This window comes from Macrobrachium rosenbergii, chromosome 6 (assembly GCF_040412425.1).
Source record: "Macrobrachium rosenbergii isolate ZJJX-2024 chromosome 6, ASM4041242v1, whole genome shotgun sequence".
In the NCBI taxonomy this organism is placed as follows: Eukaryota; Metazoa; Arthropoda; class Malacostraca; order Decapoda; family Palaemonidae; genus Macrobrachium; species Macrobrachium rosenbergii.
In genome coordinates, this window is record NC_089746.1 from 12,162,522 (window position 1) to 12,184,694 (window position 22,173).

General features: G+C 34.9%; 1 protein-coding gene across 9 annotated transcripts in view; it reads left to right on the plus strand.

Moving 5' to 3' along the window:
• trio (trio Rho guanine nucleotide exchange factor) overlaps window positions 1-22,173 on the plus strand; it is a 1,217,727-nt gene that overhangs the window by 985,951 nt on the left and 209,603 nt on the right. For all 9 annotated transcript variants that reach the window (XM_067104902.1, XM_067104910.1, XM_067104903.1 and 6 more), the window contains one exon: window positions 18,442-18,619. In XM_067104902.1, the coding sequence (XP_066961003.1) occupies window positions 18,442-18,619 (178 nt within the window). The remainder of the gene's footprint in view (window positions 1-18,441; window positions 18,620-22,173) is intronic.

Consider the following 22,173-nt stretch of genomic DNA (forward strand, 5'->3'; position numbering starts at 1 on the left):
AGTGCATAGAGGCCCTTTTAGCTTTTAATTTATATTAAATAATTCATTTTCCTTCAAAAAAATGTGTTGAGGAAAAAGCATAAGTGTATAGAGGCCATTTTAGCTTTTGATTTATACTGTAAATAATTCAATGTGTGCTTGTGATGCTTACTCAGGCCTGTTAACGGTTAAGTGACCTGTCAGAAAAGTGTGAATGCCAGCGCTGAATGACCTCAGGGGTCCCAGTGCTTGACCTGCGGCCTAAAGTTTGTATTCCAAAAGTTTGAAAATATGAAAAAGAATATTCGCCTTTAGAAGCCACTTCGACTCAAAGGCTCGAAGGTGCATGCAGGAGGCCGTGCGGCGGTATATGAAGTGTTTTGAGCCTGGCTTTAGTGTATTGGGTGTCATGACTCTGACGGAATGCTCGGTTTTTCTCCCGATCGTCTATGAAAATTTCATCCGGAGTGACGATTCGGTTCGCATTATGCTGCTTCCGCTGATGGAGACGCCAACGTGATTTTGTGACGGTTATTATAATTCGAGGTAAACTTGTTTTGTAATGGTGATAAGATGATAATAGTAGTAATTGTTGTTGTAATAATAATAGTTGGAATCACTTTAACGCCCATCGCCATTATAAGTACGGTATGAAGTCTGTGTTAATGTAATCCTCCCCCCTCCACCCTTCTCCTCCCGCCCTCAAACCTCTTAATACCACCCATCCCCCACTTGTTTTACATCATAATTATATTTTACCTTCTAACAAATTTATAATAAACCACTTTTGGTTTATTGCCTTCAATTATTCTCTATTCATTAAACGGAAGTCTCACTATGCTTACGTGATTTATCCGCGCATCTTACTGTAGGTCTAATTACCAAAGGTAAGAAACGATCTGCGCATGCGCATTTAGGATGCTCGTCAGTCGAGTCCAATGCTATTGCATCTTGCACACACATAAGCAACTTGCAGTTATGCATCCTTGGCCATCAACAGATCGGTCTATGACAAAACTTGAGAGAGAGAGAGAGAGAGAGAGAGAGAGAGAGAGAGAGAGAGAGAGAGAGAGAGAGAGTATGTATTTGAATCTGGGAAGAAGAGCAAACGTAGACGCATGTTTGCCCCCGACCAAGATACGATTTTGCCGCATAGGCGCGTACGCACATGCATTTGGGACGCATGCGCGCTGCTCCTAGCGTTTGAATCTCTGCCCAGAGGTGGAGTCAAACCGTCATGTTCGCGTGCGTTTCTATTCCGCCGATTCCCGTAGGTTATTTGTTGTATTAATTAACGAACGGTAGATGTGTGTATTTGTTAATATATTCGTCGTCTGACCGATGGTTCTTATTAGAAGTCTGTATATACGTCTGAAGAGCTACTGTTTCTAATTAAATCTCGAGGATGCTTATGGAATGTAAGGTTATTTTATGTTTGCTTGTCTCCCGTCTGTAGACGGGAATAAGGTCTGTGCTTCTGTCTGTACTTCCCTCTCCTAACATATGGGAGCGCGTATCTACCCCGTGAATTGACCTTTACCGATAACAGCTCCTATTAATAATCCCAATAATAAGTCTTCAGTACTCAAAGAGCCCCTATATTTAGCGTAATATCGACTCCATCGATTGCTGCCCCGACCCAGCGTCGGGACATAGGCTCAATAAGAGGAGAGCTGGCTGTTTTTCTTATATCGTCTAAGCACCGCCGAGATGCTTATCCCGTCTAATCAGTTACCCACTAAACAGGAAGGTGGCACCGCTGTATAGGTACCGACTAAGGAGGGTACCCACGGAACCCGCGTTTTCTGCGACGCCAGAAATTTAATACATAAATAATACCTGGTTTATTGAAGTTGATTGTCTTCGTGATCGAGACATTGTTTCGGTAGCTTTCCTTTGAATGAATAAATAAGAATTGTTGGTAGCGCAGTAAAGAGGCGGCTGGAAGAGAGAGAGAGAGAGAGAGGGTGGGGTTAGAATGTTGGGGGCGGCATGCATGGTCTTAGAGGATAGGGAGGAGGAGGAGGAGGAGGAGATATCTGATACTGAGGAGAGAGAGAGAGAGAGAGACGGTAGGAAAACGGGGGGAGGAAAGGAGGTGGAGCCAAAGGAGGAGAGCAGCGATAGGAGGAGGCTAAGAGAGAGAGAGAGAGGGAGGAAGGGAGGGATGGAGGGAGAAAGAGAGAAATGGGTCGGGGGAAGGGTAGTTGGAAGAGAGAGAGATGAAGGAAGAAACGAAGTTGCTCTCTCTCTCTCTCTCTCTCTCTCTCTCTCTCTCTCTCTCTCTCTCTCTCTCATTGAGATGAATGATAGACATCGCGGAATTAACGTTTCTCTCCCTCCCCCTTTTGTTTAGATCAACAGGGGATCATCATCATCATCATCTTCCATATTTATGGATTCTCACTTTTGGTATCCCTTTAAATTTCTCTCTTGTGTGTGTTTGTGTGTTTGTTTTTGGATTGTGTGTATGTTTGTGTGTGTTTGTGAGTGCGTGTGTTTGTGTGTCTGTGTGTGCCGTCCAGCGACGTCTCTCACCCCCCGTGCCCGTCAGTTGGCCAGCACCATCTCACGAAAAATCAATACTCTCTCTCTCTCTCTCTCTCTCTCTCTCTCTCTCTCTCTCTCTCTCTCTCTCTCTCTCTCCGTCCGTCTGTCTGTTTGTCTGTCGTTGGTATCTGTATCTGTTCCATGATGCACTAAGCTTTCGGAAATATGTGGTGTATTTAGTTACGGTAAGCATTTTGTAACTGGTAGTAATTGGTAATTGTGCCTGTAGGTACCAAAAAAGTGATTTTGCAGAAGGCACGTCTTCAGTAGACCTGCTATATGATTTCTAAAAAAAATAGGAAAATAAATTGACGCTATTTTCTATCATTCACTTACTGTCTAGCTGAACTATCTCTTTCTTCTGGGAAGAGACAAAGACAGTCTCACGAACGTTTGGATGTTCTGGCCAGATTTCCATGCTGTACCCGTTGCCTATTTGTTAAGCTTCCCGTAGAGGGGTAGCGCCGTCAATTCACCTATCAGGGTGCACTGTAGGCATTACTTAAGGTTCTTTGCAACGTCCATTGGGCCCCTAGCGGGCAACCCTTTCGTTTCTTTTACTGCACCTCCATTCACGTCTTTCTTCCATCTTGCTATCCACCCTCTCCTAACAATTATTTCAAAGTGCATCTGCTTTGAGGTTTTCCTCCTGTTACATCTCTCAAACCTACCTACTCTCAGTTTCCTTTCCAGCGCTGAATGACCTCATTGGTCCCAGTGCTTGGCCTTTGGCCTAGATTCCATATTCCATTCCTATTTGTTAAGCTGCAAATTTTAACCTTTTGGTAACTTCTAAGTGTACTGAACTTCAATTTTTCACCGATGTGGGATAGAAGAGGAAAATTGACAGCTGGGTAACGCAAGATTGCGTCAAAATTATCTAAACGCCATCAGTGGCCAGTCCTTAGCATATCGAAAAATTTTTTTTGGGGGGGGGTTCTTGTATTATTAAGATATGTTATTCTTACCGGTTATATGGAGGAGGTTGTGACCTAATTCTTTTGATGGGATGAATTCTTGTACTTTTATTATTTTTTAGCTGATTGCTGTCGTTTATCTTAACCATCAACAGCTGTCCTAAATTGCTATTGTATTGCTGTCAGTGATAGAAATGAAATTTATTATTATTATTAATTATTATCATCATCATTGTGTATAATAATGGTATTTTTAATTATCATGTATAATAGTGGTACTATTATTATTATTATTATTATTATTATTATTATTATTATTATTATTATTATTATTGTTATTATTATTGTTATTATTATTATTATTATTATTATTATTATTATTATTATTATTATTATTATTATTCATAAGGTGCACACACTTTAACGCGGGCTAAACCAAAAATTCCATTTATCTAGGTAAGCAAGCTTCCTTGAATAGAAGAGACTTTTGTTTTATAATGAGGAATGACAGGTGTAAAAGAGAATCTTTGTGAAACGCAAATGGAAATATAAACAATAAAATAGATAAATGCATTTATTAATAGCAAATGAGAAATATTTCAGATGGATCCATGCATTATGGATTGTGTCTGAAAAGAATGGATTTCAGCCTTTGTCAAACGTCTTGCATTCACTCTGCTTTTAAAATACTCCCAGGAGTGCATGTGGAACTTGTGCAAGATTTGACTTCGCCTCGTCAAAAATGGCACCGAAGGAAATGCAAGATTAACAGAAAATGGATGCTGACTATTTGTGTAAAGTAGTACTCACAAACTGAGTGGGTATTTTCGTTTGAGGTGATGGCCGATTGGTTTATTAGTTTTCTGAAAACTGTCTGTCCGTCCGCACTTTTTCTCTCCGTCCTCAGATCTTAAAAAACTCTGAGGCTAGAGGGCTGCAAATTGGTACGGTGATCATCCACCCTCCAGTCATCAAACTTAAGAAATTGCCGCCCTCTAGCCTAAGTAGTTTTTATTTTATTTAAGGTTAAACTTAGCCATAATCGTGCTTCTGGCAACGCAACAACACAGGCCACCACGGCCAGCTGAGAGTTTCATGGGCCGCGGCTCATGCAGCATTATTCCGAGACCACCTATTATAAAGGTAGATCTATTTTCGGTGGCCTTGATTATGCGCTGTCAGAAAACTTGTTTTTAGTTGGAATTGTTCTTTTGGAAGATAATCAAAGAGGGATTCTTTCGGAATATGTCTTTTCTGTCCAAATAGAAAAAATGTTCCCTCACATATAGAATTTAGTCTTCAAATAAAAGAGGTTCGAGGGTACTTTTGAAGTTATCAAATTTCCAACACCAGTAGGGCAAAAGATATGAAATCACGTGTAATCACCACCCTCTTAATGAGACTATGTTTACTACTATTGATTTTTTGGCGGTAAATCATTTAAGAATGAATGTGTCTTTATAAATGTGTATTTCTTTACAAATGGCATGATCATGAATAGTTTTTTTTTTTTTGCTATGTGATGTTTAGGTTTCAACGCCTTTTAAGATGAATCATATCCTTTTATCGTAGATATCTAAATGGTTTCTAATGCTTTTATATAACCGTGAATATTATACAATCACAAAACAGCTTCATTTATTACTCTGAACAATTTTACTTGCATAAATTTACATATTTTCATAACAAACCGTGAGTGGACCGTCCCTTGTTTCGCCCTGGAAGTTTTGGGGGGGGGGGGGGCCGCTAATGGTTGCCTATGGCTGCCTTCGGTGCGGGATACTTGACAATTATTTTGAAAACCCAAAACTATACGAGTATAAAAAATATATAAATATAAGAGGAAACTTGATATGCTTAAAAAAATATAACTACAGTATTAGAAGAAACTTGAAATGCCTAAAAGAAAAAAAATTATAACTGAGGAAGAAACTTGAAATGGTTAAAAAAAAATTTGTAACTATAAGAAGAAACTTGAAATGCCTAAAAAAAATTTATAACTATAAGAAGAAACTTGAAACGCCTAAAAAAAATTATAACTATATGTAGAAACTTGAAATGCCTAAAAAAAAATTATAACTATGGAAAGAAACCTGAAATTCCTAAAAAAAAAAAAAAAAAATTATAACTACAAGAAGAAACTTGAAATGCCAAAAAAATATATATATATATATATATATATATATATATATATATATATATATATATATATATATATATATATATATATAGAAACTATATTGCTAAACTATATAAGAAATTGAATTGCCTAAAATATATATATATATATATATATATATATATATATATATAATAACTGTAGGAAGAAACTTGAGATTCATAAAAAAATGTGTAACTATAAGAAGAAACTTGAAATGCCTAAAAAATATATATATATATATATATATATATATATATATATATATAATGTATATATATATATATATATATATATATATATATATATATATATATAACTGTAGGAAGAAACTTGAAATGCCTAAAAATACATATATATATATATATATATATATATATATATATATATATATATATATATATATATATATATATATATGTATATATAACTGTAGGAAGAAACTTGAGATTCATAAAAAAATGTGTAACTATAAGAAGAAACTTGAAATGCTTAAAAAAATATATATATGTATATATATGTGTGTGTATATATGTATATATATGTATATTATATATATATATATATATATATATATATATATATATATATATATATATATATATATATATATATGATTATTATCACTTTTGTACGTGATTCATTTGTCACACATAACCACAGGTGAAAAATAAGAAACGGGGTGTAGGTCCTGACCGGTTTCGACTTTATTTCCAAGCCATCTGGATATCCCATTTTCTAAAAGTACTTTAATTGAACTGATTAAATTATGTGTAAAAGATTGTAAATTTGAATTTAATGGTAAATTTTACTCACAAAATTTTGGTATGGCAATGGGAAACCCTCTATCCCTAGTGTTAAGTAACTTATATATGGAATTTTTTAAAAAGAAGATATTAAACAACATAATCCCACGTAATGTAACATGGTTTAGGTATGTTGACGACATAATTTGTGTATGGCCAGGGAACCAAGATGTAAATAACTTTTTGCCAAGTTAAATCAATTAGTACCATCAATTAAATTCACGATGGAAATGGAAAATGATGGGTGCTTACCGTTTTTGGATGTCCTCATACGAAGAAATAGAAATGGGTTTAAATATAGTGTGTATAGAAAACCCACTATTTCTTCCTATGTGTATTTCTATTCTGGACAAAGCAATAAGGTCAAAAAGTCAGTGTTTTCATCTATGTTTTTAAGAGCGTTACGGGTATGTAGCCCTGAATATATTGATGATGAAATAGATAAGATTAGGAATGCAGGCAAGAAATTGAAATATCCTGATAGTGTATTAAACAGTGCATTTGAAGCGGCAAAAAGACTATGTATCAAAACCAGAAAGAACCTTACGACACAAAAATTTGCTTGTTTTGCCTTATAATAATAATATGAAAGATATCCTCATCTTCTAAAGAATTTTGGTGTTAATGTCGCATTTAAGAACAATAAAACAATGAAAAATGTACTTATCAAAAACTCCCCTGACAATACTAAAGGGTGTGTATATAAAATTCCATGTAGGTAAAGTGACAACTTTTATATTGGCCAAACCGGGAAAGCACTGCAAAAAAGACTTGAACAGCATAAGAAATGTGTGAGATATGCACAGGGGAACAGTGGTATATTTGTACATGGTAGTGAGAACAATCATGCTATCAACTGGGAAGGGGCAAAAAGGATTGTATATTCTAATAATGCACTGGAAAGGAATATCATTGAATCTAGCTTTATAAAAGAAAGTTACAACCATAATATGAATATCAGTCAAGGAATGTATAAACTTGATCCTTTAATATCAAAAGAAATTTGTAAACTGTTTAAACTTTAAGGTAGGCAGTAGAGATGTATGAAAATAAGATTATCATATTTGTAAACACAGTACGAGGGTAGTAGTGTTAATGAGTTTCCAAACTCCGCCTCCGTGACACCTGTCAGGTGTGGATCTGAGATGGCTTATGGTTTGTTTATCAGCATTGTCCCCTGAGAGTATAGCCTATTGTGATTTTTAGCCAAATGAGTTTTAAAGGCCACTCCTACCTCGACACCGGCCTGAGGGGGGATATGTAGTCTCTAACGGTTGTGTATGTTCGTCAGTACTGTTCTTCTAGTATATATATTTGTGACTTCTCATACTCTGTATCAGTCCTTCGTCAATGGCTTGGAAATAAAGTCGAAACCGGTCAGGACCTACACCCCGTTTCTTACTTTTCACCTGTGGTTATGTGATATATATATATATATATATATCACACATTACCACAGGTGAAAAATAAGAAACGGGTGTAGGTCCTGACCGGTTTTTCGACTTTATTTCCAAGCCATTGACGAAGGACTGATACAGAGTGTGAGAAGTCACAAATATATATACTACAAGAACAGTACTGACGAACATACACAACCGTTAGAGGCCCATATCCCTATTCAGGCCGGTGTCGAGGTAGGAGTGTCCTTAAAACTCATTTGGCTTTCAAAATCACAATAGACTCTCAGGGGACATTGCTGATAAACAGACCATACCCCACCAGATCCACACCTGACAGGTGTCATGGAGGCGGAGTTTGGAAACTCATTAACATTACTACCCTCGTACTGTGTTTACAAATATGATAATCCTATTTTCATATATCTCTACTGCCTACCTTAAAGTTTAAACAATTTACAAATTTCTTTTGATATTAAAGGATCAAGTTTATACATCCTTTGACTGATATTCATATTATGGTTGTAACTTTCTTTTATGAAGCTAGATTCAATGATGTTCCTTTCCAGTGCATTATTAGAATATACAATCCTTTGCCCCTTCCCAGTTGATAGCATGATTGTTCTCACTAACATGTACAAATATACCACTGTTCCCTTGTGCATATCTCACACATTTCTTATGTTGTTCAATTCTTTTTCCAGTGCTTTCCTGGTTTGGCCAATATAAAAGTTGTCACAAGACTTACACGGAATTTTATATACACACCCTTTAATATTGTCTGGGAGTTCTTGATAAGTACATTTTTCATTGTTGTATTGTTCTTAAATGCTATATTGGCCAAACCGGGAAAGCACTGGAAAAAAGAATTGAACATCATAAGAAATGTGTGAGATATGCACAAGGGAACAGTGGTATATTTGTACATGTTAGTGAGAACAATCATGCTATCAACTGGGAAGGGGCTAAAAGGATTGTATATTCTAATAATGCACTGAAAGGAACATCATTGAATCTAGCTTCATAAAAGAAAGTTACAACCATAATATGAATATCAGTCAAGGGATGTATAAACTTGATCCTTTAATATCAAAAGAAATTTGTAAATTGTTTAAACTTTAAGGTAGGCAGTAGAGATATATGAAAATAGGATTATCATATTTGTAAACACAGTACGAGGGTAGTAATGTTAATGAGTTTCCAAACTCCGCCTCCATGACACCTGTCAGGTGTGGATCTGAGGTGGGTATGGTCTGTTTATCAGCAATGTCCCCTGAGAGTCTATTGTGATTTTTAGCCAAATGAGTTTTAAAGGACACTCCTACCTCGACACCGGCCTGAATAGGGATATGGAGCCTCTAACGGTTGTGTATGTTCGTCAGTACTGTTCTTGTAGTATATATATTTGTGACTTCTCACACTCTGTATCAGTCCTTCGTCAATGGCTTGGAAATAAAGTTGAAACCGGTCAGGACCTACACCCCGTTTCTTATTTTTCACCTGTGGTAATGTGTGATAAATGAATCACGTACAAAAGTGATAATAATCATCATATATATATATATATATATATATATATATATATATATATATATATATATATATATATATATATATATTATATATATATATATATATATATATATATATATATATATATATATATATATATATATATATATATATATATATATATATATATATATAACTATAGGAAGAAACGTGAAATGCCTAAAAAAAATTTGTAACTTTAAGAAGAAACTTGAAATGGCAAAAAAAATTTGTCACTATAAGAAGAAACTTTAAATGCCTTAAAAAATTTATAACTATAAGAAGAAACTTTGAAATGCCTAAAATAATTTATAACTATAAGAAGAAACTTGAAATGCCTAAAAAAAAATTTGCAACAAGAAGAAACTCGATATGCCTAAAAAACAATTATAACTATAAGAAGAAACTTGAAATGCTTACAAAAAAAAATTACACTGTAACTGTAGAAAGAAACTTCAAATGCCTAAAAATAATTTATAACTATAAGAAGAAACTTGAAATGCCTTAAAAAGATTATAACTATAAGAAGAAGCTTGAAATGCCTAAAAAAAATTATAACTATAAATAGAAACTTGAAATGCCTAAAAAAATCATAAGTATAAGAAGAAACTTGAAATGGCTAAAAAAAATTATAACTATAGGAAGAAACTTGAAATGCCTAAAAAAAAGATTATAACTAAGAAGAAACTTGAAATACCTAAATAAAATTATAACTATAAGAAGAAACTTGAAACGCCTAAAAACAAATTATAATTATAAGAAGAAGCTTGAAATGCGTAAAAAAAATTATAACTATAAGAAGAAACTTGAAACGCCTAAAAACAAATTATAATTATAAGAAGAAACTTGAAACGCCTAAAAAAAAAATTATAACTATAAGAAGAAATTTGAAGTGCCTAAAAAATATATATAACTTATAGACGAATCATGAAATGGCTAAAAAAAAAAAAAAATTATAACTATAAGAAGAAACTTGAAACGCCCGAGAAATGATGCGATGGGAAACATCCTAAATGTTACGGCCAACCCATTTTTAACAGCGTCCTTCCTTCCTCTTCTGTGGGATGAGAGAGAAACCATATTGATTGCCGGAATTTGTAAAACCATTAGCCGGACCGGGAACGGCGCTGCCGGTGAGGTTTCTTGAATTTTCTTCTGTTAGAATATGATGATGATGATGATAAGGAGGCAAAATGATGTTGATATAGTTATCCCATCAACGGCCTAATGTTTAAGGTGCTTTGCGGACCGGACTTTGCAAAAAAATAATAATAAAAATAAAGTGAATAAATTGTAAAATGATGTTTGATACTTAACCGTGAAGTGGCTTAATGTGTAAGGTGCTTTGTTGGCGGGTCTTTGCAAAAAACAATAATAATAAAAACAATAAAAATAAATAAACAAACAAATAAATTTGATTTTGTTTGAAGTATTTAAATAGTTCCCAGGAGGCTTCAGGTCAACATTTCAAAGTTTATATGTGAATCTAATCTCATTCGCCTTCGCTGAAAGCTTGCATCTCTCTCTCTCTCTCTCTCTCTCTCTCTCTCTCTCTCTCTCTCTCTCTCTCTCTCTCTCTCTCTCTCTCTCCCCGTTGCTCTTGAACTACTTACATATCACAGTCTTTTTGTACCCAAACATCATATCAGGTCTCAGCTAGGGTGTACTGCTCTGAAAATGGAAAACTGAAGTATCTGCAAAATTTTTGAAATCGAGATATACCACCTATTGGGCTCGTGAAACACTAATACACAAGTTACTGCAGTTTCAGAATGATTCTTCAACGCTTTCCACGAGCATTTAGGCTAGGGGGGTCCCATTTGCAGTATCTGCAAAATCAGTAGTAAGGCAACTGAGTATCTACCATTTTTCTCAGTTTTGTATTTTTGCAGATAATGCAGTCTTCCATTTTAGGGCAGTGTAGTGAATGAACTCATGAATTGGTAGTAATTTTTTTAACGAGAGTCTTATTAAAAATAGACTGCAGTGCATTCTTAAAACTCGTTAAATTGATTTGTTCAGTTTGCAAATTTGATGTCAGTTAAGAAAAGTCAGTTTTTTTACTTAAGAGTCATAACATTTATTCGCTTATTAAATATCTGCAGGTATGTCGTATGTATATTATTATTATAGATGTTCAAGTTGTTTGGTGATATATATATATATATATATATATATATATATATATATATATATATATATATATATAATTATAAATATATATATAATTATATATATATATATATTATAAAATATATATATGTATATATATTATATATATATTTGTATATATGTGACAGGCAGATTCGCAGAGAGACAGAGGGAGAGAGAGATGAATTTCACAGACTATATCCCCGATTTTTCAGTTTATCCACGTCTCCAAACGGTATCAATGTTTTGTAAATGACTGTAATGAAAAAAAAAACTGTTAAAGCAAAGACAGAAGTGGTGAGAACTCTCTGTGATAAACTATGTTAGATTTATTAAGTAAACGTTATTTATAAGGTTTAGGTAGATGTATTTAACAAAGAGTCCATCATTGTGCTATACAGTTTGGTATATGTACGTTCAAAGTATGTGCAATAGCAGGTGCAAGGTGCTGGTGTGTGTGTGTGTGTGTAATGTCCAGATCGAAGTGAAGACATCCTTTAATTAGTAAGAACTCATTGTTGATATGATTTTATTAAGTTATGTCTCTACCAGTTAAGAAACTAAGCTTCTTTGTAAGGACAGAATGGAAATACAAAAGTAAAATTTCAGTATCATAATATGACTTACATAGTTACTGATTAAGATTTATTTAATTTAAAGATTTTATTTGTTGTCCGTTATTACAATATTCTGAATTTTCGTACCTCCCTTGTACTCCCTTATTTTTAAATCCATGGTCTGTTGTTTCCTTTTATTTAACATGTTTTGACTTTGATTGTTATATCTGTGTATAGTCTTCTTTATCATCTTCTTCTTCTTGAGCTTTTCCCATTTCTATATCGTTTGGCTGTTTCCTGTAGCCCTTCTCCACCTTCCTCTGTCCAATGCATATGTACGTATATGTATGCTTAGTGTTGTTATTTCTGCACTTGTTTCATCTTTCCGCTAAGGAGAAATCATAGCCGTGCTCTCTTTACTAATATCTACGTACGCATATCCTAAGCAGAAATCGACTATATGTCTCTGCATAAGTTCATTTATTTCTCTCTCTCTCTCTCTCTCTCTCTCTCTCTCTCTCTCTCTCTCTCTCTCTCTCTCTCTCTTTTGCCCGTGTCCCGATGTCAGACATGTTCAAAGTCTCTCCAGAATGGTAGAATGTGTTGGAAGAAATTGAACCCCACAGGTTTTTCAGTGCTTAGAAGTCTCTAGGTTATGGAATCTAAAATCAGACAGATATTAGATTTTTATTGGCCCATTTCTTAGCAGTTTTACATACAATTTTTATATAAGTTCTATGAAAACGGAAATTTTATGAGAACTCAAAAGTCTCCCCTGCAAGATTTAGAAAATCCAACATTACCTAATGGGGCTTATGGAAAAAAAAAATTCAAGAAACCTTTAGTATTTTTTCGTGATCAATGAAATCCCTATAACTCAGGTGTGAAGTAGCTCAGTTCGTAGAATCTGAATGTTCCTGTGAGGGACAGGAATTTGGAAACTCATTTTCCGGGTTTGTTTCCTGTTGTTGAGACAGCTTGAACGACCCAGATTAAGCAGATGAAGTTCACCATTCCTATATTGATGACTTGACAACAAAGTCAGCTTCACTTTACTTCTCTGCCTTTTTATGAGAGATTTTTTCCTTTATTTCCTACGTGTAGTCGTTTGTTTTTATTTATATTTTTGAGGCGAGGGTAAATATCCACAACCGATATCATTTTGAACTAAACTGAATATAGAATTGAGGCCAAAGGCCAAGCACTGGGACCTATGGGGTCATTCAGAGCTGAAACAAAAGTTGACAGTAAAAGGTTTGAAAGGTGTAACAGGAGGAAAACCTCTCAGTTGCACTAAGAATCAATTGTTAGGAGAGGATGGAAAGGAAGATGGAAGATAGAGAATATGAAAGGAGGTACAGTAAAAGGAACGAAAGGGGTTGCAGCTAGGGGCCGAAGGCACGCTGCAAAGAACCTTAAGTAATGCCTACAGTGCACCGCATGAGGTGCACTGACGGCACTACCCCCCTTCGGGACCGATATCATTCTAACCTGTAAGTAGCTACTGAAGAGCACGTTTAGCCTCTTTGATATAGGATGATATCGGCTGTCGATATTTACCGTCAGCTCCAAAAAAAACAGAAAATGGTGTGACCTTCTGGGTGATTTGTAACAGCAATACCTCGGACTGAGGAACAGTATGCCTAAGATAATTTATTTCAATTCCCAGGCCGGACTTTGTCGTTCTTCAGTTGGGCGCATTTTTATTTAATTATTTTTAATTTATTTATTTTTTTGTAAAATCATGTTTGTCATTCTCGTGGTATAAAACTGACAAGCAAACATGAAACCGATGTCTGTTGTATACAGACGAAATTTTGCCCTGTCTCTATACCTTCCAATTCGAGTGTAATAATATTTGTCTGAAGAACTTCCTTATTGAATATTTTGCTCTTTCATTAAATTCTCTTACTACTTGCAAAGGAGAAATTTTACCCTATAGTTATTTCAGTATTTTAAAAGGCTTCTTGGTCATGGAACCTAAAACCAGACTGATTTTAGATTTTTATTGATTATTTTGTTATACTGGCTCATTTCATAGCAATTTTGTTTGAAGCAATATTGCAAAATTGCTATATATATATATATATATATATATATATATATATATATATATATATATATATATATATATATATATATATATATATATATATATATATATATATATATATATATATATATATAATGTTCTATGAAAAATAATTTCATAGCAATTTTGTTTGAAGCAATATTATGTAAAACTTGCTAAAATATCTGTTCTGTGAAAACTGACATTTTATGATAGCTCGAAAAGAAGTAAGTTTTGCACTCCCAGTCGTAATATGCGTCTGTCCTCACGCCCATAAATCCTTCGTGAGGAGAGGCCTTCACTTATTTCGTGAGGAGAGGCCCTTCAGGGCCCTTTCTTCCCCACCAACCTCCATCCACGCCCTCCTCTTCCTCCTCCTCCTCCTCAAGCTCACTGAAGGAGGTCTCTGATGGCCAGAGTACCGTTTGTTCTGTTGCGGAGAGGCTAACTAACGTTGTCACTTTTCTCCTTTCATGTGGAGAAGGATTGGAAGTTTGGCTTTTTATTTTATTTTATTTTATTTTATTTAATATTATTATTTTTCTTTTTTTTTGGTGGGAGAACTTTGGGTCATGTTAACTTGTCGAACTTGAGTGGTAGAATATTTACCAGTACTAATTTCGAACTTGAGTGGTAGATTATTTACCAGTACTAATTTCGAACTTGAGTGGTAGATTATTTACCAGTACTAATTTCGAACTTGAATGGTAGATTATTTACCAGTGCTAATTTCGAACTTGAGAGGTAGATTATTTACCAGTGCTAATTTCGAACTTCAATGGTAGATTATTTACCAGTGCTAATTTCAAAATTACGGTAGTTAAGGAAGCAGTTGAATATATTATTGGCTGAAAAAACACATTGGAAGTTTTCCTTAGTATTTTTTTTATTTGTTTATTTATTTATTATTTTTTTTGTGAGAACTTTGGGCCATGTTAACTTGTCGATCTTGAATGGTAGATTATTTACCAGTACTAATTTCGAACTTCAATGGTAGATTATTTACCAGCACTAATTTCAAAATTATGGTAGTAAAGGAATCAGTTGAATATATTATTGGCTGACAAAAACACATTGGAAGTTTGGCTTTTTATTTATTTTTTTTTATTTATTTGTTTTTTGTGAGAGAACTTTCTGTCATGTTAACTTGTCGATCGTGAGTGGTAGATTATTTACTAGTATTAATTTCAAAATGACTTTAGTGAAGGAGTGAGATGAATATTATTGGCTAACAAAAACACATTGGAAGTTTGGCTTTTTTATTTTATTTTCATTTATTTAATTATTTTTTGGTGAGAGAACTTTGGGTCATGTTCATTTGTCGAACTTGAATGGTAGATTATTTACTAGTATTAATTTCAAAATTATTGTAGTGAAGGAAGCAGTTGGTTATTATTGGCTGACAAAAACACGTTCACAGATATGTTTGGATGGTTATATCCTGCAATTGTGGCTACTCGAATTAAAAATATATATATTCTGAAATTAAACAATTTTTTTTGAAGATTTTATTCCTCATTATCGTTTCGTTGTAATTTCTCGTTCTGTTTTTAGAAACGTAACGGTTTATTGTCATTTTATTAATAGCAGCTTAATTTAACCTTATTTTCCATTATGCGACAAATTGAATATTTACTTATTTATAAAACCCTGTTTTCTTTTACCCCCGATGTTTTACAGATGGTATATGTAGTTGTAAGTAGATTTTTTTGATCTAGCAAATTTCACCATCATTATGTCTGTTGGTTTGTTAGAAAATAAAACATATTCAAGATACCCTAAACCCATTCTCCGATCACGTCAAAAATACCCCAAATCGGAAGGGAACTTTCGTCTCTTGATTAAAAGAATCCTTGGGAGTACCACCGTGAATACTTCCGAAGTGTACGTGGCACGTTCACGTGGTGCACTGTAGGCATTACTTAAGTTTCTTTGCAGCGTCTTTTCTGCCCCCTCTTTCATTCCTTTTACTGTACCTCCGTTCATATTCTCTTTCTTCCATCTTACCTTCCACCCACTCCTCACAATTGTTTCATAACGGAACTGCGAGATTTTCTTCCCGTTATACCTATCAAACCACCTTACTGTTGGTTTCCTTTTCAGCGCTGAATGACCTCATAGATCCCAGCGCATGGCCTTTGGCCTAGATTCTATACTCTCCTTCCTTCCTTCCTTCCTTCCTTCCACCGTGAATATTGTTAGAGATATTGATTTTTAGTAAACAGGAAGTCGCAGTTTGGGCTGTCGGCGACACTCTCGGCGGCTCAGTGTAGAAGGTAAACAAACCCGCGGATTGGTGGAGATAGCCGAATCTGCCCAGACTGCGTCTGTTTACCTGCCCCTTATCTCCCGCCCCACGTGCGAAATTGTATTCGTTTAATCAAGTCTTCTTATCGGGTCGTGTTGCTCGTGCGTTAGTCTGGTACCTTAAGCACCAGTTGCAACTTCGATTTAGGTTGTGTGCGTGTGTTTGTTTGTGTGTATGTTGTTTGTCTAATTTGGAATAGTATAAAAGATGCTTTGATATTTTACATTAACTAACTTAACTTGGAGCCTTCTGTTGCTTTCTCGACTCGTATTTTTTGTGACTGTTTTTATGATAAAGCAGCAATTCTGATCTTTATAAGGTAATATTTACTTCAGACTTTCTCTTCAAAACCACGTTTATAAACTCTCTATAAATTGGATAATAATATTAGCTATTAGGTAGAATCCATTTCGAGTGGATTATTTTTTTTTAAACATCCAAACAGTGTTTGAAATAGCCAAAAGAGAGCTTTAATCACTTTCATAGATAAACCGTAATTTCTCTGGAAAGAGTTCATATGAGGCTAAAAGTGTTAAAAAAAACAATCTTGAAGACTCGACGAGTAAATATGTTGTACTATTGAGCAATAAGGTTTCTCTGTACTGAATATTATATGAATAATAGACGATATTATTCGAATCTTGTATTCATTGTTTTTTTTTGCTAATACTATTAGTACTACTACTACTACTTCTTCTTCTTCTTCTTCTTCTTCTTCTTCTTCTTCTTCTTCTTCACCGCTATCCTTGTTCTAAGGGTTCGGTTGCTTTGATTTTTCTAATACAACTATTCGAATCGACAGCGTCTTCCGCCACTAAACCGTTCCTCTCTCTTAATAGATCGTCCTTTGTATTAATTAGCTACTCGGTATTAGTTCCTCTGCCCTCTATTTAACAAATAGTCTCTTCGGTTGCACATTGATTTGGTTGTTGTATGAATCTCAATTTCGTAAAAATCTTCGTTTTCGTCTTTCTTCATATTTGTAACGTAAAGTCTGTTGTCAAGTTTTACACGCTCTGACATTTTAATGCCATCAGATTTAAGTTCTGCCATTCCTAGCATTTCTGTTCACCTTTTCTGTTTGGTAAGGCACATTCAGCTCCACTGAAAATTCTCTTACACCTTACTATGGTTTTCTAAATTTTGAATTCAAAATCAGTTTGATTCTAGATTCAACAGTCATGCGAGCTATATAATTCTTTGCTAAGGTTGTTGAGGTGTTCTCTTTGAGAGTGGGAGAAGTGAGGGGGTAGGGTTGGGGGGACATGCGTCATCTGCAACCGAAGAAGGTACAGTCAAGTATTATGATGAAAAGATCAAAGGCCCCCTTATCAGCTGACTAACTAAAGCCAGATTTCATTTAGTATGATTCACCACCACTCTACTTAGCGGATGTCTCTTCTTAAACAGTTTTATTATTAAGATACGTATTGATAGTGCAACTGAATGGTCTTGAAGAAGCAAGCTAACTACTTGACATGTCTGATTTTGTTATGTGGCTTTGTGTTAATTCGTGTTTGTTTCATCTTTGTCTCTTATCGATACTCATCTTTTTGATGTTAATATTAAGCGTTGTTTATATTAACATCATCATTGTTGTTTAAGAAGGTTTTAAGAAGGTTTCATGTTATTTTTACTTCTTAGCTTTGTTTTAAGATTAAGGTGTTTAACTATAGTATTTTATTGTGGGATGTTAATGTAGGTATACTGTTGCAGGATGTAAATTTAAGCATTTTATTATTTATGATTAAAATGTGATGTCTTACGCTTTTATTTAGACATGTTCTTGGAACTTTTACTGCTTTTGTAATTCAAGTGTTTTTGTATCGCTTATAACATGAGCATAGGACTTTTTAGGATTTCTTCCGGGCCTGGGCCAGGAAAGGACATCAGGTTGCCAGCCCCATTGGCCTCCTTAATACAGATTATTGTACGTTGAAAACCAGAATGATTTTAATTGATTGATTGACTGATTTTTTTTCTTCTTCCCTTACAGTCGGAAATGGTTACCTCCTCCTCTTCGAAAACTAAGCCAAGGTCGGGTTGATCGAGTCACGTCGCCCTCGGCTACTACGGCCGCCGTGCTCGAGTCCAAGCACGACAAGCACGACCAACAGCAACAGCCTCACAAGCACCAGTTCAGAAAAGCCTACTCGGAGCGCCGGTTCAAGCAGGTACTACATGAGACCGGTTTCGTTTTAGTCGTAGTTCGTTGCTCGAGTCGAGTGGACACACTCGAAAGCTACCTACAGTACGTTTATGGGTCGTCCATACTACAGTGTAACATGTCATAAGCACATGTGGGGAACTTGTTGCATACCGAATGTAAGACATGTTGATGACATGTCTTAAACATGTTGGAAACTTATCACATATTGCAAACATGTAGAGAACATTAGAAACTTATCTCATACATATTGCAAACATGTTGGAAACATTGGAAACTCATGCATATATCACAGGTATGTTGAAAACTTTGGAAACTTATCTCATATCCCAAACATGTTGAAAACATTGGAAACTTATAATGTACGTATCACAAACATGTTGAAGACATTGGAAATTATCACATACATATCACAAACATGTTGAAAATGTTGGAAACTTATCTAATGTATCATAAACATGTTGGAAACATTGGAAACTTATAATGTACATATCACAAACATATTGAAGACATTGGAAACAATCACAAACATGTTGAAGACATTGGAACATATCACATACATATCACAAACATGTTGGAAACATTGGAAACTTATCACATACATACACAAACGTGTTGAAAACATGTCAACGACCATTAATTGAGAACGAATCTTTGGCAAATGCTGGATATTCATTTGAAGAACCATCAGTAAGTCTCTGACTTGTATTCATCTTGTTGGGGATGTGTGTGCGATAAGCTGTCGACGTATTTTTATGACATACTTTGCTGCAGTGTGGACCCACTCTTAAACGATGCAAGACTGTTGGTTAGCAGGGGATTATTTCTGAAAAAAATTACTGTTGTTATCATATGATTCTTGTTCAAATCAGTACTGAAATCCGTCTATTTTGGGAGCGATGATCCCGAAGCATTGTGATCGTCTCCGTACAACATGTTTTATTACTAACTTATAAAATTATGAGTAAGTCTACTACCTGAATTCCTAATGAAGGTACACGCCTCATCACTTCCTGGCAAGATGTTTTATTGCTGTCTTTGTTTTCATTGTGAAATTCGAAATGCAGTTGTTGGTAAATTTAAAAGTACCAGCTCAAAATTAAATTTCGAAATCGTCTGATATTTTGAAACCGTCCTTGTGTTACTATAAAGAGGGGAAATGAATTAGAAAATGAGTATCAGTTTTGAACTTGTAATGATTTTCATTGTTAATTATTTTCAAGTAATTCGATATTATGATGTTTCAGATATTTCAAATGAAATTTAGTTTTTATGACAAAGGTGGTCAGAGCTGAGGGCAGTAGTGTAATTTTTGGGAAAAGGATCGCTTGGGGTTGCGAGAGAATTATTCAATGAAACAGACGTTTCGGAAAGAGAATAAATAAAAAAAGTAAAAAATGCACTGAAGTTTTTTCGGTGCAATCGAGTTTTCTGCACAGCCGCTACAGCGTATAAATTAAGGCAATCGAGTTTTCTGCACAGCCGCTACAGCGTATAAATTAAAGCAATCGAGTTTTCTGCACAGCCGCTACAGCGTATAAATTAAGGCAATCGAGTTTTCTGCACAGCCGCTACAGCGTATAAATTAAAGCAATCGAGTTTTCTGCACAGCCGCTACAGCGTATAAATTAAGGCAATCGAGTTTTCTGCACAGCCGCTACAGCGTATAAATTAAGGCAATCGAGTTTTCTGCACAGCCGCTACAGCGTATAAATTAAGGCAATCGAGTTTTCTGCACAGCCGCTACAGCGTATAAATTAAAGCAATCGAGTTTTCTGCACAGCCGCTACAGCGTATAAATTAAAGCAATCGAGTTTTCTGCACAGCCGCTACAGCGTATAAATTAAAGCAATCGAGTTTTCTGCACAGCCGCTACAGCGTATAAATTAAGGCAATCGAGTTTTCTGCACAGCCGCTACAGCGTATAAATTAAGGCAATCGAGTTTTCTGCACAGCCGTTACAGCGTGTAATCAAGGCTACCGAAAGTAGATCTATCTTTCGGTGGTCTCGGTATAATGCTGTATGAGCCGCGCCCCATGAAACTTTGACCACTCCCCGGTGGTGGCCTATCCTATACCGTTGCCAGAAGCACAATTATGGCTAACTTAACCTTAAATGAAATAAAAACTACTGAGGCTAGAGGGCTGCAATTTGTTATATTTGATGATTGGAGGGTGAATGATCAACATACCAATGTGCAGCCCTCTAGCCTCAGTAGTTTTCAAGAACCTGAGGGCGGACAGAAAAAGTGCGGACGGGCAGACAAAGCCGGCACAATAGTTTTCTTTTACAGAATACTAAAAATAAAGTTTTCGTTTTCGAGAGTAGATGGGTTTTACTACTATTATAATTTTTCACCAGCTTAAATATTAAGGAACGAATTATGGACCACGAAGAAATCCTCACTGATTAATGGAGGTTACACACGATTTAGGGATGTGGATGAGAATGTAAGAAACTACAAAGATAACGCATAAGAATAAAAGCTAAGGTTTGGAAAATTTTCAGGGAGGGATTAATGCCGGGCATAAAATTAGTCGTTTTAGCCATGGGTCCGTTGTAGCAAGATTAGGTACATTTAAAGGAGAAATAATTTTATTTGAGAATTTATCAATAAAAATGAAATGCATTTGTTTTTTCTTCTTGCAATCATTTTCCATCGAAATTGCTAATAGTTCTGGTGACTTTCTTGCATGTGCCCTCTCGCCTAGGCAAAATGTTAGCTTAAGGATAAAGCCTATTGGATGGGCCCAATTTAGCGGAATGGTCCATTTGACTGACCAAGTCGCCTTCCCTTACCCGGGAAAATCGAGTAAATGCCTTGCGTTTGATAAAAAACATTTGTGCGTATGTTTAAGAGAGAGAGAGAGAGAGAAATGAATTTTTCACGATTTGCAGTAAGGTATCCTGAGTTAACGGTCCACTTTTGTCATTGTTGTTAAATTAAGATATAATATGCCATTGGTCTGTTGATCCGTAGGTCAAGCTTTAAAGATGTCACTTCGTTCTTAAAGCATCATCTGTATCAAGATGGGATTTTATGTTGCTGTGGCCCAAAAAAGGTGATTCTCTCTCTCTCTCTCTCTCTCTCTCTCTCTCTCTCTCTCTCTCGTCTTTCCGCTGCGCGGTTTGGGTTTTCAGGTGGTTTAATGGCATTGCCCGCTTAATTATATTTGCAAAGCAACGTCTCCGAAGCCTTTAAGAGTTTTCTCATCAACTTAGGCGTAAGAAAAGTAGACCTGTTTTCATGAAATAGGAACTTATTATATGTGTTTAGGTAGTATTTTGTGTGAGCGTTGAATTTTTACACTTGCGTTTATTTACATATATACATGTATACACCAACACACACACACACACACATATATATATATATATATATATATATATATATATATATATATATATATATATATATATATATATATATATATATATATATATATATATATATATATATATATATATATATATATATATATATATATATATATATATATATTATATACTTGTATTTTTCAGTATCTTGATAAAAACCTTTTCAATGAGTGCTTTAATTA